The following is a 21210-nucleotide window of genomic DNA, read 5'->3' as shown; positions in this document are numbered from 1 at the left end:
GGAGTGGAATGGGGGAGAAGAATGCAAATACGTATACCAATTTTCAACAAGAGTAACAAAAAATACTCTAAACACAAGAATAAAATTTAACCAATCAAAATTAAATATTATCTTTAAAATATTATTTTAAAATATCTCAATTCAGGGAGGCTGGGTGGCTCAGTCAGTCAAGCCTCTGCCTTAGACTCAGCTCGGTGGTCCTGGGGTTCTGGGATCGAGCCCCGCACTGGTCTCCCTGCTTAGCCGGGAGTCTGCTTCTCCCCCCACCCCACCCCCGCCATGCTCACTCCCTTGCTGGCGTGCTCTCTCTCAAATAAATAAATAAATAAATAGATAGATAGATAGATAAATCAATCAATCAATCAATCAATCAATAAAATCTCTCAATCACATCTTCCTCTCAAAAGTGCAAAAATACCAGAAGTCAGTTATGTTCATTTTACGCTTGTAGACAATGAAGTCAAAATTAGAGTAAAGAACTTCAGTAAAATCAATACAGTAAAAGAAATAGGATTAAAATTCAAAGCTCCTGATTACAAGATCCAAGCTCTATTCAAAAATCAAGATGCCTAATCAAAGATCCTGTAAAAATTCAATTACTCAGGCTTCTGCTCACTGAGTTAAAAATGTCTATGCAGGAAATACACTCTCTGACAAATTTCACAGAGCAAAATTAAAAGTTTAAACATACTTAAAGGGCCTGATAAAATCGATACCAGCATAATAAACAGATGAGGATTTTTTCCAATTTTAGTAAGTCTTTGACTTAAATTTTTTTTTTAAGATTTTATTTATTTATCAGAGAGAGAGAGAGCACAAGCAGGGGGAGCGGCAGGCAGAGAGAGAAGCAGACTCCCCGCTAAGCAGGGAGCCCAATGGGGGACTCGATCCCAGGACCCTGGGATCATGACCTGAGCCGAAGTCAGACGCTTAACCAACTGAGCCACCCAGGTGTCCCTGACTTAAAATTTAAAACCACACTACCCTACAGGAATTGAGAGAGTAAATTAATACACACTGATTAATACATTCTGAGCCAATGGTACAAGTTTGGATTTGAGGCTTTACACATTTTTAAATACCCCATATACCCCGTTACATCCCTGCACCTCCAGAAATTATGAATCTATGAAAGCCTTCCCAACCACATGTATCCAATGACTAGAGGGTTTACCAGAAATCACTTTTCAGAAAGAAATAGGTTAGGGAAGTAGAATTCTATTAACAATTATTTATTTTATTATTTTACAAATATTCCAAATAAATCTTTGTAACTAACATACTTTTCTAAAAGCACTACACTTAACTTGTGGATTAAAACATTTTTTAGAGTCTAGAGCCATGGTTCTCTAAGCTCAATCAGCAATATCCGAGGACAGTTCTGGTTGTCACTACCGGCATCTACTGGATGGAAGCCAAGAACTCCGCTAAACATCCAACAGTGTACAGGTCAGCCTCCCATAAAAAAGAATTATCTGGCTCCAATGTCAACAGTGCCAAAACTCAGAAACCGTGGTCTACAATCTAACTTGTATTATAAGGACTATTAAGGTTCACTTACCTTTGAATTTAATATCCAGACCACTAAATTCCAATTCAACTCCTTGAAGTGCTTCTCCCAGAGTTTCATGGTAATGACTGATACTTTTTTTTGACCCCACACAGAATGGAAGTGAAAAGTACTTATATGTCTCTTGGCGATTATGGTAGGGCCCAACAGTATTCATCCATAAGACAACTTCCTCTTTATCTTGATACTGAAACAAAAAAGCAAATTACAATACGTTTTTTAAAAAATCTAATTCAAATTAAGGGAATATTTGTTATTTGTTCTAAACAAAAGTGTACTGCCTCTGTTTGGGAACCTATAAAATAAAATACTGGAAGTTTATTTTAATCTGATGATCAATGTCCACACCTTAAAAAAGACACTTGGTAAATTTTACACTTGTAGACAATGAAGTCAAAATTAGAGATCAAGACCCTGAGATCAAGACCTGAGCTGAGCTCGAGTCGGATGCTTAACCAACTGAGCTGCCCAGGCACCCCAACACTTGTGAATTTTAAAATTTTATCTTCTGATTGTGGCCTCAGGCAGATCCACCTTTTCTTAAACTTTGTTTTATAGAAGGTATTGTATAAACAAAGTCCAATAGCATACAAAAGCCCAACACCACATCAAATAATGATGACCCAGAAACAACATTATTCACCATGCTAATATGGACATGGAAGGAGGAAAGAAAATCAACAGCTTACCCAGAAACTCATGTTAATCATTAGAAACTAAAAAATCTAATGTTGCCAGAAAGCACAAATAAAATTTCATCTACTTTCTAATCTTTTCCATGGCCACTGGTCAAAGTACTAGAAAGGAGAGAAATGACTAAACAAGAGGAAGAGAAAGCCACATTATGAAATCTCCACAGTCCATTCAAGCCATCATTCTATCCTCCCCCCTTTATTAGCCTGAAAGACATACACTGTATGCATGTTTCTTTGAATAAATAACTATGGCTCTCCCCATCAGTATATACTGTATGTAGCTAAATCTGGAGTGTGGTCCAATGACTTTGGGTAGGTGACCACCTTTCCAGCATCTAACTAGGGGATGTGCCAAAGATTTCTAAGATCTCAAGTTTAAAATTCCAATGATTCTATGAAAAGCAATTACCCAAATAATTTTAAAACTAGTGCCTGCCACGTATCAATAATTATGTTTGTAACTGAGGATACAGCTTTGAACAAAACATGTTCCCTGCCCTACTGGAGCTCAGAGCCTAAAGGGAAAGATGGACACTGAACAATTATAATAAAGTAAGGTGCTATGGAGCATGTAACAGAGGAAGCTCTCCAACTAACCAAACTACCAAATTCTTACCTCCAGTCCTCCATCTAAAATATACAAACTTTTTTTATTAAAATCTAAGCTTTCCAAAAACATACTCACCCCACCCAAATCTAGCCTTTCTTTGATCTTTGTTTTTCTAATGGTACCACCATTCTCTCAGACAGGAGACTCAAACCCCAAGTCCCTCTGTATTCCAAAAAACACTGACTTGTCTACTCTTACCCAGAGCATCTGCCTCTTCCTTTTGATTCACACCACCAGCACCCTATGACTTAGATCTAATCACCACATCTTCAAATATAATAAATCTCATTGTTCATATAAGACATCATCCAGGTCATTTAGAAAGTAATAAACTATCTTACTTTTTGAATATATGAGACACATACCAAGCATAGTGGTATTAAGGATACACAGTTGACCCTTGAACAATGCAGGGTTAGTGTTACCAACCCACCCCAGTGTCAAAAATCCATTATGTAACTTTTGACTCCTCAAAAACTTAACCACTGATAGCCTACTGTTGACCAGAAGCCTTACCGGCAACATAAACAGTCGATTAACACATTTTGTATGTTATATGTATCATATAGTATATTCTTACAATAAGATAAGCTAGAAAAGAGAAGATGTTAAAAAAATTAAAGGAGAAAATACATTTTATCATACTGTACTGTATTTATGGAAAAAAACCTGCATGTAAGTGAACCTAACACAGTTCAAACCCATGTTGTTCAAGGGTCAATGTACAGATAAATAAAATACTGTCCTTTCCTTTAAGAAGTTCACAATCCAGGGACGCCTGGGTGGCTCAGTCGGTTAAGCGTCTGCCTTTGGCTCAGGTCATGATCCCAGGGTCCTGGGATCGAGTCCCGCATCGGGCTCCCTGCTCCACGGGGAGCCTGCTTCTCCCTCTGCCTCTGTCTCTCTCTCTGTCTCTCATGAATAAATAAATAAAATCTTTAAAAAAAAAAAAAAAAAAAAAGAAGTTCACAATCCATAGTGAAGCCAGACAAGTAAATGATTAATGATGAATAAGTGTTAAAATTAAGGTAATAAAGGGCTATTGTAGCAATAATAAAGGAATGATTAGTTCTGCCTTGGTAGAGAAGAGTCAGAATGAATAACAATATAAAAATCATAAGCTGTTTCAAGTAAATTCAGAAAACAATTGTAGATAATCTTCGCGTATGAAGAAGTGAATCAAATGTCTGAATATATCCATACATCCCCATTCAGTTGACAAAGCTATGTATGCCACCACTCTTCCATCCAATGCTCATGGTCACTTAGCACTAATCAATCAAGGTACTCCTTTCTGCTAAACATACAGAGATGGTTTTGGCATAAGAATTCTCAAAGCAGTGAGCTAAACCAATCAATTATCAACTGACTAGATTTGGTATTAGAAACGAAACCTGCTTGCTAGGCAGAAAGCTCTCTGCATAGCATAATGTACACAAAAAGTATTTAATAAATATGATGGGAAAACACTGAAAAATGCTGAAATGTGAAGTTCATTAGCAACTTACTAAAAAAAAAAGCCTGAAGTATGTGTACTGACTGATATGTGCGCTGATTCCAATAGTACCCTCTTAGAGAAAAAAGAAAGGGGACGTAACAAAATACACCTACTTAAGATTAGAATGAGTAAGAGGACCTATCAATGAGGACCTTGTCATTAATCCTGCTGAGTCCGCAGCGATGTTTAAATGCTACTTGTGGAAATAAGCACAAGAACACTCTTTCTATAAATTGCAATACTCATAATTCCTTTAAAAATAGACCAAAACTTGAACATAAAAAGTTTATTTTATATAAACTGAAACATAAGACTAAAATAACCGAAGGGTCACAGTGTATGTTAATCTACACATTCTAAAGTCACTTATTTTAGCCATTCATGAAACCTGAACAGGGCAGGAGACTTGTGATGACATGATGGAAACTGCATGGTCACAAAACCTACACCATTCTTTTTTTTTTTTTTTTTTTAAGATTTTATTTATTTTTTTGACAGAGAGAGACCTAGCGAGAGCAGGAACACAAGCAGGGGGAGTGGGAGAGGGAGAAGCAGGCTTCCCACAGAGCAGGGAGCCCGATGTGGGACTCAATCCCAGGACCCTGGGATCATAACCTGAGCCGAAGGCAGACGCTTAACGACTGAGCCACCCAGGCGCCCAAAACCTACACCATTCTGTAGCCACAGAGTCCTTCTGGGAAGAGGCCTGAAATAATAATTAGAAATATATATACATATGTAATATACACACACATACATATACATACACACACACACATATACACCGGTGTGGTTAGGGTGAATATTAAGGCAAAATGCTTCTTTTCTTTTACATCACTCCTTATGCAGACCATGGTCAATATAATGAACTTAAAATGTTACTTTCATTGCAGTTCTTGCTTATCTGAGAGTAAGTGCTCCCAGGACAAGAGTTCTTTTTCAAGAGAGAAAATGTGTCTTAAAAATATCTTGAAATTAGAAAATATCAAAAGGAAGACTTCACACAACTTTTTAAAAAGAAAAAAAAGCCTTTCCTTTCCCTAAAGCTGCCAAGAAAGTCCCTATCTCCACCAGTCTGTGGGAAGAGAGCAACAGGTAAGGCTCTTCTCTTTCCCCATGGCCAAAAGGCTACCCTAATTCACTTTCAAAACATTCCACGAAGTCCTAGCAAGCTCTTTTTAAGTCCTTTCCTTGGAAAAACTCTGAGTTGGCCAATGACACTGAGAAAGATGGAGTTTTATAACTTCCCTGCAGAGTGTAAGCAGAAGGGGAGGAAAAAAGTCAAGGAAGCACAGCAGTGAATCAGGGGATCCCGGAGCATGGCGGTAGCTCCTTCCACGAGGCCTTCCTGGGAAGTAGCCAAATGAGAAGAGGCCAATTCAGACTACCTGCATTCTTCACCTCATGGTTCCATTCATTTTCTAGTTCTCAGAAGAGTTTCACTGTTACACTGAATTTCTCAGCTGTCCACTCCAGCCAAAACGGCTTATAATACGGTCTTCCCTTCCTTTCCTTTTCTACCTTGTTTCTCATGCCATTCCCCCAAATCTATAATGCCCTCCTTTTCTCCACTTAGCCAGTTTCTACTTATCCTTCAAAACTACTCAAATCCTCCTTTCTCAAACCCTCCAATCCTCAGGTAAAGCCTTAACAGATCAATCTCACCATCTTTTCTGACAGTATCATTAGCTAACACTTAATAAGCACCTACTATGTGCTAGGCATAGTTCTATGGTCTTTACATGAATATTTAATCCTTGCAAAATTTTATAAGATAGGTCTTATTATTTCCCCATTTTACACATTAAACTAAAGAACAGAGATGTTAAATAATTTGTCCAAGATCATACAACTAATTAGTATCATGCTTACAAACTTGGAACTACACTTTTTCTAATCCCTAGTCAGTTTCATTAACTAAAGAGCAAAAGCTAAATGAAGAAAATATGAAAAAAAGTACAGTTGTACAAAGCAACTAAAGACAGTACTGAATAGCGAACAACTTTTCCATTTGAACCTTTAATCTGCCCTAAAGAAAAAAAACCTTCCTAAGAAGCTACTTGTGTTCTAATTTCCAAAGGCATGACCTTTATTCTCAAGATGTCACCAATGTTAGGCCTCTCTTACTTAAATACTGTTTATGTGCTGGGAAAGAGGAGACAAAGAAGTTTCCCTTCTTGATAGAGACCATGAATTACTTTTTCTTAGGAGGAACACTTTAGGAGATAGTGTTACTGTTGTACTCATGTAAAATCTGAATTAAAAAATGAGAATTTGTATATACAGGCAAAGGACTAACAGTTCAGAACAAGCACCCAAATGCTACCACTTTCATGGGATGAAGTAAAAGATACAGGTTTGGGGGCGCCTGGGTGGCTCAGTCGTTAAGCGTCTGCCTTCGGCTCAGGTCATGATTCCAGGTCCTGGGATCGAGCCCCGCATCGGGCTCCCTGCTCCGTGGGAAGCCTGCTTCTCCCTCTCCCACTCCCCCCGCTTGTATTCCCTCTCTCGCTGTGTCTCTCTCTGTCAAATAAATAAATAAAATCTTAAAAAAAAAAAAAGATACAGGTTTGTTTTAAAATACATATCTGAGAAAGCAAAATCTAGTTCTGAAAGTGTTTCAGAAATCATAATTTCAATGCTTTTTGTTTATTTAAAACACATCAGAATTTTAATACAAATTATAAAATATAGAAGTGTATTTTTGGATAGTCTCTTGAGATAACTGTGCTCTCTCTCTCCCTCTCTCTCAAAATAGCTTTGTACCTAAATAAACTTTTAGTCTACCATAGAGTACAGCTGAAAATAGGACAATGAATTATGGTATTTCCTAAAACTGATCTATATTAAAGTACTCACAAATTCACCTATAGTAAAGAGTTTGTTCTCTTTATAAATCTTCAAATAAGTTTTAAAGAGTTCCTATACTTTTTTTTTTTTAAGATTTTTATTTATTTATTTATTTATTTGACATAGAGAAAGACAGCAAGAGAGGGAACACAAGCAGGGGGAGTGGGAGAGGGAGAAGCAAGCTCCCCACGGAGCAGGTAGCCTGACGCGGGGCCCCATCCCAGGACCCTGGGATCTTGACCTGAGCTGAAAGCAGACGCTTAAGGACTGAGCCACCCAGGTGCCCCAAGAGTTCCTCTACTCTTAAAGACAAAGAAAAAAGGCTGCTATTTGCCAAAGGAAAGCAAACAAACTATTCCTAAAATCACTCAGTGGTATAACTGTTTATAGCAGAGGCTGACTATAAGCTACCCTAGGAACAGATCAGGTCCTTCTTACATTACCTACCAGAGGTACAATGGGCCATGAAGAAATGGGAGTTTAGCCTAATTAGGGCCCTAAATCACAACAGGCATCCCAAAGACTATGCATCTTAAATGAACAGTGGTCTGGATTTGTTCACTATGCTTTAAGCAATAGGGTTTCACGCTTCCAACACTGCATATTCTTGTCCTTAGTAGCTCCCTAATTACTCAAGTCACTCAACAAGCCCTGATTAAATACCACTGTGCCGAGCACCGAACCTGGGTATGTTAATAGACCAAAAAAAAAAAAAAATTGACTGTGATCCTGAGGAAACAGAACCCATAAAACTTCAAGTACAAACTATAAAATGTATTAAGATTCTAGTGCCCTTCATTACTGGTTTTTGGTGATGACATCTTTACATAGTATTACTATGGAAATTATACCTACAAGACAAGTTAGAGGGGCGCCTGGGTGGCTCAGTTGGTTAAGCGACTGCCTTCGGCTCAGGTCATGATCCCAGGGTCCTGGGATCGAGTCCCACATCGGGTTCCCAGCTCAGCGGGGAGCCTGCTTCTCCCTCTGACCCTCTCCTCTCTCATGCTGTTTCTCTCTCACTTGCTCTCCAATAAATAAATAAATAAAATCTTTAAAAAAAAAAAAGATAAGTTAGAAAAAGCAAGGACCAGAGAGTCACTAGGCCTCTTCAGGTCATTAGGAAAATAAGTGTGTTGGATTAAATGATCTCAAGACTTCCGAGTTCTAAAATTCTGATTCTCAATTTGAAATCTTTTTAACAGAGTCCTTTGGAATCTTGGGAGACATGGTAATCTAACTATAGATGTTTCCAAGTTCTCTGAGTTTCAGAAAACCAAATAAGCATAAACCACACCTTCTATATCCTTCACTCACTCTAAAATGTCTTTTTTATGACCCTTAATCACATATTAAGGGCTTGTCTTTCATGAAAGGGCTCACTATTTTTTTTATTCCAAAAAGTATGTCCTGCAATCCATGTCTGATTCAACCTTAGAAAGGTGAAAGGACATATCTTTATATATTCTAGATATATACCCTATATAGAGTATATACTCTAGAAGTCAACAGCGTATTTCCTTCTCATTATCCTTATGAGAATATTAAAAGAGCTCTGCATTTAAAAGCACATAAAAGGGACCCTTGGGTGGCTCAGTTGGTTAAGCATCTGCCTTCGGCTCAGGTCACGATCTCGGGGTCCTGGGATAGAGTCCCTCATTGGGCTCCTTGCTCAGCAGGGAGCCTGCTTCTCCCTCTGCCTGCCACTGCCCCTGCTTGTGCTCTCTCTCTGTCTGACAAATAAATAAAATCTTAAAAAAAAAAAAAAAGCATAAAAAATACCACGTCAAATGGTCAGCTGAATCCTAATTCAGTAGGTAAAATAAGAGAAATAAGGGGCTTTGTGAAACTACATAAACTAGTTATCCCTTCTTAAGACTAGCTATATAAGTTGTGGGACCCAGTCCAAAATAAAAATGCAGGTCTCCTTGTTCAAAACTTATTAAGGGGTTCCTGGCTGGCTCAAACAGGGGAGCATGCAACTCTTGATCTCAGGGTCATAAGTTCAAGGCCCACGATGGATGTAGAGCTTAAAAAAAAAGAAAACTTATTAAAAATTTCTAGATGGTGACAGCAGAGCATCAAAACAAACACAGTATCCACATGCTTGCACACACTGTGTGACTGCACAGGTCAAATGCCCATTAAGTGGGCCCTATCCCTCTTTAATGCAAATCCAAACATCTCCTCAGTAACAACCCATTAATGGAGTTAGACTTAACCAAAAATTTCTTTAAGCACTTAAAAAGAATATCAATACAGAGAACTACTCAATTTAATACTAAGTGTTTTACTGTCCTATTTTTAGAATAAAGGGCTGCAGAGCATATCCTATGAAAGTGTAAAAGACTATTAATTCAGACTGTCTGAGCTCAAATCCTACCTCATCCCCATTGGCTGTGTGGCCTCAGACAAGTAACTTAACCTCTGTAGCACTGGTTTCCTCATCTATAAAAAGGTATAATATTATCTCCCTCACAAGGTTACTTATATTTAAAATAAGAGTTAATATATGTAAAGTACTTAGAACAGTGCCTAGCACATGTTGCCAACAAAAGTCATATTAGTTATTATTTCTATCTGGAAACTCTCTTCACAGAAAGTTAATCTAAAGGGCAAACTAACTTCTGAAAATTGTTCTTTAATTAATAATTCAGGGCGCCTGGGTGGCTCAGTTGGTTAAGCGACTGCCTTCGGCTCAGGTCATGATCCTGGAGTCCCAGGATCGAGTCCCGCATCGGGCTCCCTGCTCGGCAGGGAGTCTGCTTCTCCCTCTGACCCTCCCCCCTCTCATGCTCTCTCTATCTCATTCTCTCTCAAATGAATAAATAAAATCTTTAAAAAAAAAAAATTCAATCCTACAGGTTTTTATTACACACCTGCTCAACACCCTTCCCTTGGCAATTTTTCTCCTCCTTCAATATCATTCTCTCTTCACTAGCTACTTCCATCCTCTTGGTAGGAAAAAAATTCACTTGACCATAACCTTTTCAGTACTTTTATCTGGCTAAGGTAAGTGCCCAGTTTTCAAGAAATATTTTTTAAAAACTTGGGGAAAGTAAAAATTTTGGCTAATAGCCAAAAAAAAAAAAATGACACTTATTTAAATTTTATACTTACGGCTTAATGTTATTCTTCCTATAACGTTTTGCTTTTTAAATAATGTATATTAATAACAGGTAACCAAGTTGAGACCAGTTCAATGTAGACATGAATAAAATGAAATGGATTCTAAATCTTTCTGCCCAGCAATTACCCCACACACACTACTACATCCTCTCAAAAAGCGTTTCTCATATATTTTATATTCTATTACTGGTATAAAAAATTGAAATGTTCCCAGCAATAAAATTTCAGTGAAATCTGTATTTACATTGTTAATCTATAAATTAAACTCAGGCCTTTTTATATACCTCCAATTTGTGAAATATTAATAGTTTTCCCTACTTATAGCAGTTTATATAAAACACAAGAGCAAAAAGAAGAATATTAATCTTAAATTTGTATGCCTGTATGGTAAGAGAGAGCTATGAGTTTTATTTGTTACTTTCCCTAAGTATTCAAAAAACTGGAAAAATATTAGTGACAATACAACTGACTAAAAGGATGCGCACTGCAAATGAACAGTTCTTACACTTTTAGATTTTACCTGTCAGAGAAAACAACAGGAAAGAGTTTTTTTAATTTAACTGTTTAAACTGTGAACAAAATTATCTTAAAGTGAAGTCACAAATACAGCACAAAAACATGTCACTGATTTCAGATTCGTGTCTCCAAATATCTATCTATCTATCTATCTATCTATCTATCTATCTATATACACACACACACACACACGGAAGAAGTTTCTGGCTGTGACTGAAGGTAAAATAGCCAAAAGCTTAGAGCTCCATTAGCTAAAATAAAAGCCCAGCCAACCCAGAATTAGAGAAAAGAAGTCTGGTTAATTACAAATAAAATCTAAAGTAGGGTCCACTGAATAAATAAGGACGATCGCTTCAATTCCTCACCTATCAGGAATTACAGAAGACTCCCCCAAATCTTTCAGATCTAGTACGTACACAACCTCTCACGAAAAATCACGTCATTAATGAGTTACGATATTAAAAAAAAAAAAATTACTCGCTAAGCAACATCTCAATTTACAAGACTTCCCTGCCTGGCTCACATCTACCACTCCGAAAACCATCGAGTTACAGCCCTAAATGAAAAACACTGAAGAGTCGTTAACATCCACGCTTTGATGTGAAAATGCCAATTAAATAAACAGCCAATCAATTTTAAGCCAAACGCAAAAGGGACTGTTCTCGGTCTACAGAAATACTGGGAACCTCAAGATCCCTTACAGCCAGAAGATGCACGGAGACCACTGGGATGGGAGCCTCATCTAAGGGCTAGAAAGGGTGAGCAGAAAGTTACAAGAAAGGCCCAGAACTGAGTGCGTGTAGACTGAGTGCATGCATGTACACGTGTAACCTGCTCTTCACCCCAAGTTTATCAATGCTGTCCCCACGCCAGGGGTTTGATCCGGTTTGGGCAGGAGAGAAAATAAAGGCCGGTGAGGACCAAGAAGTGGCGGATATTTCCTGGTTAGTGTATGACGGGTAATCGTGATGCATCCATCTTCCGCTGTGTCGCAGCCCCCAGTTGCCAGAGCGCAGCTCTCCTCCCTGGGGGCACCAGCCCCGAGCCCGGCTGCCCGCGGCCCCTCCCGGGGGGAGTGAGCGCCGACCCTCACCACGCTCCCGCCCCGGCCCCCCAGCCCTTGGAGCGTGGCGCCATTTAGGTGCGGGTTGGACAAGGAGGCCCAGGCGCTCGGGAGCGGAGTCCTGCCCCGGGAGCGCACACAAACGCCTCCTCCCAGCTCCCGGGGTTCCTGCTCCGCCAGGCCCAACCGGAAGGCGTCCACGGCGGCCGCGGGGCTCCGCCGGGCCGCCCAGCCCTCCAGGCCGCACCGTGCCGGACCGGGCGGCGGGCCGGAGCGGCGGGCCGGGGCGGCCGCGCCGGCCGGGGGGGTGCCTCTCACCGTGTGCTCGTGCTCGTCCGCCCGGGCCCGGGGCAGCACCAGCAGCAACAGCGCGGCGGCCGCCGCCACGCCAGGAGCGCCCGGCAGCGGCCTCATCCTCCGCGCTCCCACCGGCCCGGCGCCGGCCCACCGACTCCTCCTCCTCCGCCGCCGCCGCCGCCGCGGCTGATTCGCATCCACGGGGCACGGACAGACGCACGGGGCCCGGGCCCAGCCGCTGGCTCCTCCGCGCCGCCGCCGTCACCGCCCGCTCCCGAGCCTCCCCCGCCCCCCGGCGCCTCTCAGCCTCTTCCTCTGACTCAGCCACGTCATCCGGCCACCCCGGCACACGCCGGAAGTGCCTCGCGACGCGGGGCCGCAACGGCCGCCGGCCGCCCCACCCGGGAGCCGCGAGCCGTGGCCGCCGAGGGGCTCTGCTCCGGCCGCCCCACGCGCCGCCCGGTCGCCCGCCTGGCCCGCTGGGGCCTCCCGGCCGGCCGCCCCTGGGCCTCGGGAGCGGCGGCGCGCACCCACGGCCTCGGCCTGGAGCCTTGCGCGGGTGCCTGACCTGCGCGCGCTTCGGGCCGCGTCCGGGCGCTGGGAGCTGTGTGACCTTGGCCAAACCGTTTAAGTTTTCCTGGCCTCATTTTCCTCGGCTGTGAAATGGGGTGGGACCTGCAGCCTCTGGAGCGTGGGGGATCAGATCAGATAACCCTTTGCAGGCTCCCGGCCACCGCCATGAATCAGTCACGCGCGCCTCTGATCATGGGAGATTGGTTAGACCCGTACTGGAGTGGTTGTGTTTTAGAGTCACTTGACTATTTATCGGGCCCCTACTAGTCGATCTTGTGGAAATTCTTATTCATTTATCTGTTCAATTATATTGTTGGTCTCCTGTCCACAGACATAAACACCTCTTGGAATCTGAGCTCCCCTCCTAAGCAGAGATCCTTTGCACTGCCATTATTTCCTGTGCCTAGAACAGTGCCAGGCCCGTAGTAGGAACTTTAAAAATGCTCGTCGTGTAAATATGGCACCACCATCTACACAGTCCTCTAAGCCAAAAAGCTGGAACTTGCAGTCGGACGGTCTCTTTCAACCATGAGCAGTCGACATGTGGTTGCATTTGGTCACTTAGAAATGCCTCAAAAATTTATTTTTCCTCTCTTCTGCCAGTAACAAACAGTCTCCATCTCACTACATACTGAAACAGTCTTCCCTGCCACCAATCTTCCCTCACTGTTTATCCTCCCCAACAAGTGTGAGAGTGATCTTTCTAAAAAGAAACCTGGTTATATCACTCCCTTGTTTAAAACACTCCTTGAGGGTGGCTGGGTGGCTCAGTCGGTTAAGCATCCTACTCTTGATTTCATCTGGGGTCATAATCTGAGGGTGGTGGGATTCAGCCGGCATCCAGCTCCTCGATCCGGGGGAGTCTACTGGAGATTCTCTCCCTCTGCCTCTGCCCCTCCCACTGCTCGTGCACCCTCTCCCTCTCTCAATAAATAAATAAACAAATCTTTTAAAAAATTATTTAAAAATTATTTTAAAATTTAAAATAAAATTAAATAAATAAAATAAAATTAATTAAAATTAAATAAAATTTAAAATAAATTTTAAAATTAAAATTTAAAACTTATTTTTAAATTATTTTAAAAACAATTCCTTGAATTTTGTTTAAATAAGTCATGGAATCACAGCTAAGATTTTCATCTGCCAAGCACTATTCTGAGCCCTTTACACCTGTTGACTCATTCAATCCTCACAAAAACCCTATGTATGTTCGTTTTACAGGTATGATAACTGAAGCACAGAGAGGTTAAGTGGCTTGCTGAAAGAGAAGTCAGTCCCAAGCAGTCTGGTTCCAAAATCAGTCTTTCTTACTACTAAATGGACCTCCATCTGTACAACCATTTTTTAAAATGAAATAGACTTGTATGTACTGGCATGCAGTGATATTAAGAGATAATTTTTTTTTTTTAAGATTATTTGAGAGAGAGAGCATGTGCATAAACAAGAGAGGGAGAGGGAGAGAGAATCTGAAGCAGATTCTGTGCTGAGCACGGAGCCCAACTCGGGGCTCCAAACGACCCTGAGATCATGACCTGAGCCTAAACCAAGGGTCAGACACTAACTGTCCACCCAGGTGCCCCAAAAGTAAAAGATACTTTTAAATGAAAAATGCTGACAAAATAGAATATAATAACATTTTATGTTTTTTAAGATTTTTATTTACTTATTTTGAGAGAGAGAGAGAGAGAGAACATGAGCAGGGGGAGGGGCAGAGGGAAAGAGAGAGAATCTGAAGCAGACTCCATGCTGAGTATGGAGCCCGATGCAGGACTTGATCTCAAGACCCTGAGATCACTAGCTGAGCCGAAATCAAGAGTCAGATGGTTAACCGACTGAGCCACCTGGTGCCTGGAATATAATCCCCTTTAAAATGGTCCTATATTAGTCTACCCAGAGAAAACAATCTGAAAGATTATGATGCAAACCATTAACACCAGGTAAGTTTCTTCTTTGTACATACCTGTAAATATTTGGATGTTTTTTACAATGACCATGTGCTATGTATGTAATCAGGGGGCAAAGTTTCTTGCTAAAGGACAGCCCTGTTAACAGGCAGCTGCACGATCAGACCCCAATTTATCAGACTCCAGCTTTACCTCCCACCAATCTCCTCGTCCTGGCTCCATCCCTATATTTCCCAAATATACCATGTTTTTTTATACTTGTGTGCCTTTGCCTAGAATGCAAATAAGCGGACAACTATTAGATACTCTCCTTCCAGGCCTAAGTGAATTATCACCTCTTCTGTGAAACAGGAAGTTGAGCATCCCTTCTTTGGGGTTCCAAAAGCGTTCAGTATGTCATGCCACAGTTACTTTTCATCTCCTCTTCTGTACTACATTCTGTCCTATTTTTTAGGACAGAATATAGTACAAACAAACAAACTTCAACAATTATTAATCCAGTAGAGTTTTCAGGGACGTGTATCTATTGTTTTTTAAAACAAAAAAGGTTTTATTATCTGAGAGAGTACAAGCAGGGAGAGCGGAAGAGGGAGAGGGAGAAGCAGGCTCCCCTCTGAGCAGAGAACCCGATGTGGGCGCTCCATCCCAGGACCCTAGGATGATGACCTGAGCCGAAGGCAGACACTCAACCGACTGAGCCAGCTAGGCGCCCCTACATTCTGACCTTTTATGATGGCAAGGACTATCATTTGTTCATCTTTGTATCTGTCCCAGCTGCTGGAATAGCGTTCATCACATCATAGACATTCAAACTATTTGCTGAGTGAATGAAGGAAGACATTAATAAGTGAACAGTCAAACTGCATAGAGGATTTGCACAATACTTTATAGCCAGTCTGAGACATCACAAGGCAGTACATGATTAATTGCTGAATGAATCGTACACCAGTAATTCCTAAAGAAATCAGAGGAGGCGTCTTATACATCTTTGTATATCCCCTAGAGTACCTAGCAAAGTGACTTGCTCATAGTGAAAGCTCAGTAAATGCTCCATGAATGAATAATCACTGCTTTTGAATCAAGTGATGATGTGCAATTGAAGAACAAGCAGTGTAAGTGCTGAATTAAGATGGATGAGTAGTTTCTTCCTTGAACATCCATCACCAGCCTCCACAGAGTTGAGGCAGCAAACATTTGGTGTTGTGGGGAGCACTGGGTTGGCAATTGCTTGGGGGTGGGGAGGACACAAGAAAAATTTAAAGCATCCATTTGGGGAGCGTAGACTTAAAACCAGGAAATTATACACATAACAGAGAATAGGCAGGACGGTGTACAAAAAAAGGACTACACAAAATGTGACCAACTGTGCAAATGTACAAGAGGCAGTAAGAGCAATGGGTAAGTAGAAAAGAGGAAACCCTGGGGCGCCTGGATGGCTCAGTCGTTAAGTTAAGCATCTGCCTTTGGCTCAGGTCATGATCCCAGGGGGCTCCGTGCTCAGCAGGAAGCCTGCTTCTCTCTCTCTCCCCCTCCCCCTGCTTGTGTTCCCTCTCTCGCTGTCTCTCTCTGTCCAACAAATAAATAAAATCTTTAAAAAAGAAACGAGGAAACCCTATTTTGGTGGAGTTTTTGGAAAAGTTTAATGGTGGGTAGAGCAGATAGGGTCATTAACTCAACAACTATTTATCAAGCTCTACTATGTCCCAGGAATTCCGGTAGGTACTAGGAAATGATGATGATAAATGGCTCTAGGGATACAAGTCTGATTACGGTAGGTATGGAAAGAAGGAAGAGGAATTAAATACCGGCTAGAGGAAAAGGAGTGTGGCTTCAAATATCTTTGGAAACTGATGACTTTACACTAAAAAATAGGACTAGGAAGCACCATCAAAATCAGGGCTGGGGGTGCCTGGGTGGCTCAGTAGTTAAGCGTCTGCCTTCGGCTCAGGTCGATCCCAGGGTCCTGGGATCGAGCCCCACAACGGGCTCCCTGCTCCTTGGGAAGCCTGCCTCTTCCTCTCCCACTCCCCCTGCTTGTGTTCCCTCTCTCGCTGTGTCTCTCTCTGTCAAATAAATAAATAAATAAAATCTTAAAAAAAAAAAAAAAATCAGGACTGTTCCAGGCACCTGGGTGGCTCAGTTGGTTAAGCGACTGCTTTCGGCTCAGGTCATGATCCTGGGGTCCTGGGATCAAGTCCCCGCATCGGGCTCCCTGCTCAGAAGGGAGTCTGCTTCTCCCTCTGCCCCTTCCCCCCAGCTCGTGCACTCTCTCTCCCTCTCTATCTCTCTCTCAAAAATAAATAAGATCTTGGAGTGCCTGGGTGGTTCAGTCATTAAGCGTCTGCCTTCCGCTCAGGTCATGATCCCAGGGTCCTGGGATCGAGCCCCGCATCGAGCCCCGCATCGAGCTCCCTGCTCGGCGGGAAGCCTGCTTCTCCCTCTCCCACTCCCCCTGCTTGTGTTCCCTCTCTCGCTGTCTCTCTGTCAAGTAAATAATTAAATCTTTAAAAAATATAAGTAAATAAATAAATAAAATCTTTAAAAAAAAGATCAGGGCTGTTCTGTCAGACTAAGGAGTAAAAAACATTGATATATCTTGTTTCACCAGTTTCTTCATCTAGATTGATGACCCCATTCCCTGACACCAAAAGGGAGGGGAGAAAACGTGCTAGTGAAAGGGTACACCCCTCCTCCAATGGCTGTCCAGCCTGTTTATGGTAGTCCTAGTAAGACTCAGTTGGTTAAAGGGCTTATGACCAGTAAATGATCCAGAAACCCACCATTTCAATCTTTTATTTTCATTCTTAATAAACATGATCTTCAAAAGTCTTGGTCTATAAATAACAACATATCTTTTGATTTCCAATGTCAGGTACTGTTAGAGAAGGTAATTGAGAGAACATGACCGCCAGTTGACCCTCGCGCCGTATGCTGGCAGTCGGAGGATCCTCACCCCCTTCCCTGTCTTTGGAATATATACTCTGCCCACTATTTCCAAAGTGGGAGCTGCTCCAAGAACATAACCTTGAGGGAGTAAGGTGTTGTTGAGACCATCTGGACGGTATATGTGACTGAACCCAGTTAAGGCCTCTCTATATGAACTTTTAAGACTCTGGTGGGCAGGTGAGGAGATCTATTTGCCTTATGGCTGCCCAAGACAAGCCTTGTATAGGGGCTAGTTTCAGATACCCTTTTCTTTGAAATTCTATTTCTTCTTTCTACTTTATGTTTGTCTTTCTAGTTATTTACTTCTGGGGTGGGGCAGTCCTTCCATTGCTACTCATCACTTTGTACATCTCTTTTCTGTTCTAGCTGGAATATTCTAGGCAGGGAAAAAACTTTCTAATTGTTCTAAGTTCTTTCTTTAGGAAGCAATCACTTAAAACAATTGGTTCTCAGACTGAAATAAATCTGTTATTGATGCTTCCTCAGCCAACCAGCTGCAAAACCAAACACTATTCTTTGAAAGAGGAGCACAGAAAACCATCCTATTTCCTGGTGCATATGGGAGAGGGACTTAAAAATCCCAACTACTGAAGTGATAAAGGACAGGCTAGAACCTCTCTTTTTTAGTAACAAAGCAAGAAAAATGGAGGGGAGAGTAAGTACTTAGCTTGACTTGTAAAACTCCTCACTGAAGTAATTTTCATACTATCACTTTGCCTAATTATGGCAAAGCATTAGGGATTATTCACATCATTAAATATGTCAAGTTAAATTATTTGATTGTAACACCAACCTCTTGTTCTAGTCTCTCAGTCTTCGTGCTTTGTTGCTTATATCGTTGGGTTATCTGCTCACAGGTTTTAATATGAGATTAAGGAAGAATACTGGCCTAGGAACTAAAGGACAATGTGCCTTGTACAGTTAGAAGCAAAGGCAATGACCACGAATATGACTAATAGCTTCCCTTTCTATTGAACCAGCTCATAAAATCTCGGGGAAGGATGGTGGCAGCAGAGTTGTCTCCCAAAGCAGAGAACTTTTTTAACAGTCTCTTTGGATACCTACTTACAAATTTAGTTTCTGATCCTCACTGTATTGAAATCCAAGGTTTTGTTACATAATATATTCCTAAAAATGTGTATAAAAGTTGAGTGTGCAGAAGTTGAATAAATTTATGTTATAATGGGTAGTTCTGTTTCCAGAAAATGAAGAATTTCACTTCATTGTTGGAGACATTCTGTGATAACATGGAGCAGCTTGGATGTGCAATGAACTCCTGACCATCTCCACCCATGTCTCAAGTGTGTCACATTTTTCAGACCCAAGTGTCTAATCAGCACTTTCAATTTTATGTTTTCCACTTACTTTCACAGAAGAATAAAATGTAATCAAACATGCCAATATTGTACAAACAGTGATGTGCATACAAAGATGCTAACACTAACAGCTGGCAGTAAGTTTTGCCATGTTATTGATCTAAATGCTTATTAATCAGAGAATGTACAAAAATCTAAATTTGGCCTCTAAGAAGGGGCTCAGAGATACTGAATATTAAAAAAAAAGTGTAGCTTTTGTCAAAATCAAATGTGCTTAAGAGATCATGTATAAATAAGAGGAAGGACAACCATACCAACATTATAATTTCTTGTTCTCCCTCTATCCCACATTACCCTCTTTCTCCCAAAGAAGTGACAAAGAGAGGAAAGGAACCATGCAGAATGGCTACTATGTGCCAGGCATTGCGGTAGGTGATTTGCACAAACACTCTCTTAATGGCCATGGCCAATAGTGTATTTTATGTCAGAAAAATGACCCACGACCCATAAGCTATTAATTTCAATACGAGTCCTTGTTTGCTGGACCGATGAATGAAATTGGAAAACAACACCAACCTGAATCATTAGAAAAGGACATAATAAAACTGTACTTAAATAGATCAGTAATACTGTGGCTTGTATCTGTGTGGGACAGAGAATACATTTCATGAAAAATCACCAGATTTCTGATATTTTTTAAAGAAATATGTCTGATACTAACTTTACCGTATGTTTAAGTATCAAATTAAGGATCTGTGCTCTAAAGGCAGATTTCTGTGCCAGTGACTCAAAATTAATGACATATTAATGGCTCTCTATTCTTTGTACAGATATCCCAAGTCTAGTGGTAATAATAAGGAAATAGATAAATGTTTCTATTTTACATTCTTCCTTTCTCTTCTGACCTCTTGGCAGAGAAAGAGTCAAGGATCCTCCTCTCTCCTTATGGCCAGAACTAATAAGACCTATAAAGGCTGCAGAACAATAAATGTGGTCATTGGTATCCCAAGCTTCTGGTTCCCAACCATTTACAGATGTTCCTTGGCAACAATACTGTTTTGAAAGCATACTGAATTATAAATGCCCAAACTGAAAAAAATACTTGATAGTCCCATGCCTGGGAGATCTGGAAGGACATTTCTGGAAGGTCAATAGTCAGTCAGTGACCAAATTTCTACATGTGGGCATTTCTTGAGGGAGAGCGATTGGCTATCTAGAGATTGCAAGTGTGGTGACCTGAAATTAAGAGACCCAGCCTCTAAACACATCTCTTCTTCTAACCAATTGTATACTCTGAGTTTCTGTGGAACCTCAGATTTGCCCTCCATATAAAAGGACTTAGGACTAATCCATCTCTAAAGTCTTTTTCAGTTTGTTCTATTGTGACCAGGCCTGGCGTTTAGACACCCTCCAGAATCTACAGAAAAGTTGAAGAACCTTAAAAATCAGAACATATCTCCTTACCCGTATACTGTAAGTCTTAAATCATAACCACTTCTAGAAGTTAGTCTGGATTAGCAAATAAGTAAGGCCTAATATAAGTGCATTTCAGTAAAATCACTTGTAAAAGTACATTTCTAATCAATCTTCTCAGGCTTCTGACATGCCAAATTCGAGGTAAGTATTCCAATTAAGTCTTTATCCTTCTGGCAAACAAGGCTATGGATCAATATACTTGGTGATGGTGAATAAAATGCTCAGTTTTTCACTTCTTCATGCCTTAAGAATATCTTCTTCAAGGAAAGCCCAAACCAGCAGGGCCACAACGACATCAGCCATGAGAGGAGGTCTTAAGTCAGTAGTCCTGCCATAAAACTCAACATGAAGACATCATTAACAGGCTGAAATTGCAAGTCTCGAAGTCCGGATGTAGGCAGGTTTTAGGAGGTGGAGTCAGCGCCCTCTGGGTGGAACAGGTGGAGGGGGGTGGAAGGTCTCCCGGGGAGGAGGCCTGAAATAAAAGATAAAGGAACAATTTTTAAATGAATTTGATTAACTAGTTCTTGGGCATCCATGGTTTGTTGGAAACTTGGTAAGCTGTGCAAAGAACATGTTCCGTAATCGACGAGACCATATGGACCGCTGAGTGGCATATCTGCTGGCCGTGCCATCACGACCTTAGCTGCACATTAGTGTCACCAGCGGCCCTTTAAAAAATGCCAATTCCCAGGCTCTCTCCGAGACCCATTCCTTCATAATCTCCAGAGGATAAGGCTCAAGCATCACAATTTTTTTTTTTTTTT

General features: G+C 41.2%; 2 protein-coding genes across 6 annotated transcripts in view; both read right to left on the bottom strand.

Annotated features, from left to right (window-relative positions):
* Positions 1 to 12515, bottom strand: part of TM9SF3 (transmembrane 9 superfamily member 3) — a 70849-nt gene extending 58334 nt beyond the window's left edge. Inside the window, exons 1-2 of the mRNA XM_081823730.1 lie at positions 12250 to 12515; positions 1562 to 1757 (exon numbers count right to left, since the gene is read on the bottom strand). Coding sequence (XP_081679856.1) covers positions 1562 to 1757; positions 12250 to 12345 — 292 coding nt within the window. The 5' untranslated portion in view covers positions 12346 to 12515. The remainder of the gene's footprint in view (positions 1 to 1561; positions 1758 to 12249) is intronic.
* A 4967-nt stretch (positions 12516 to 17482) lies between these two features.
* PIK3AP1 (phosphoinositide-3-kinase adaptor protein 1) overlaps positions 17483 to 21210 on the bottom strand; it is a 115764-nt gene continuing 112036 nt past the window's right edge. For all 5 annotated transcript variants that reach the window (XM_081823712.1, XM_081823711.1, XM_081823710.1 and 2 more), the window contains one exon: positions 17483 to 20918. In XM_081823712.1, coding sequence (XP_081679838.1) covers positions 20861 to 20918 — 58 coding nt within the window. In that variant the 3' untranslated portion in view covers positions 17483 to 20860. The remainder of the gene's footprint in view (positions 20919 to 21210) is intronic.

Source organism: Leptonychotes weddellii, chromosome 6 (genome assembly GCF_054177405.1).
Source record: "Leptonychotes weddellii isolate Sample4059 chromosome 6, ASM5417740v2, whole genome shotgun sequence".
Taxonomy (NCBI): Eukaryota; Metazoa; Chordata; class Mammalia; order Carnivora; family Phocidae; genus Leptonychotes; species Leptonychotes weddellii.
This window is presented reverse-complemented; position numbering and strand designations above follow the sequence as displayed.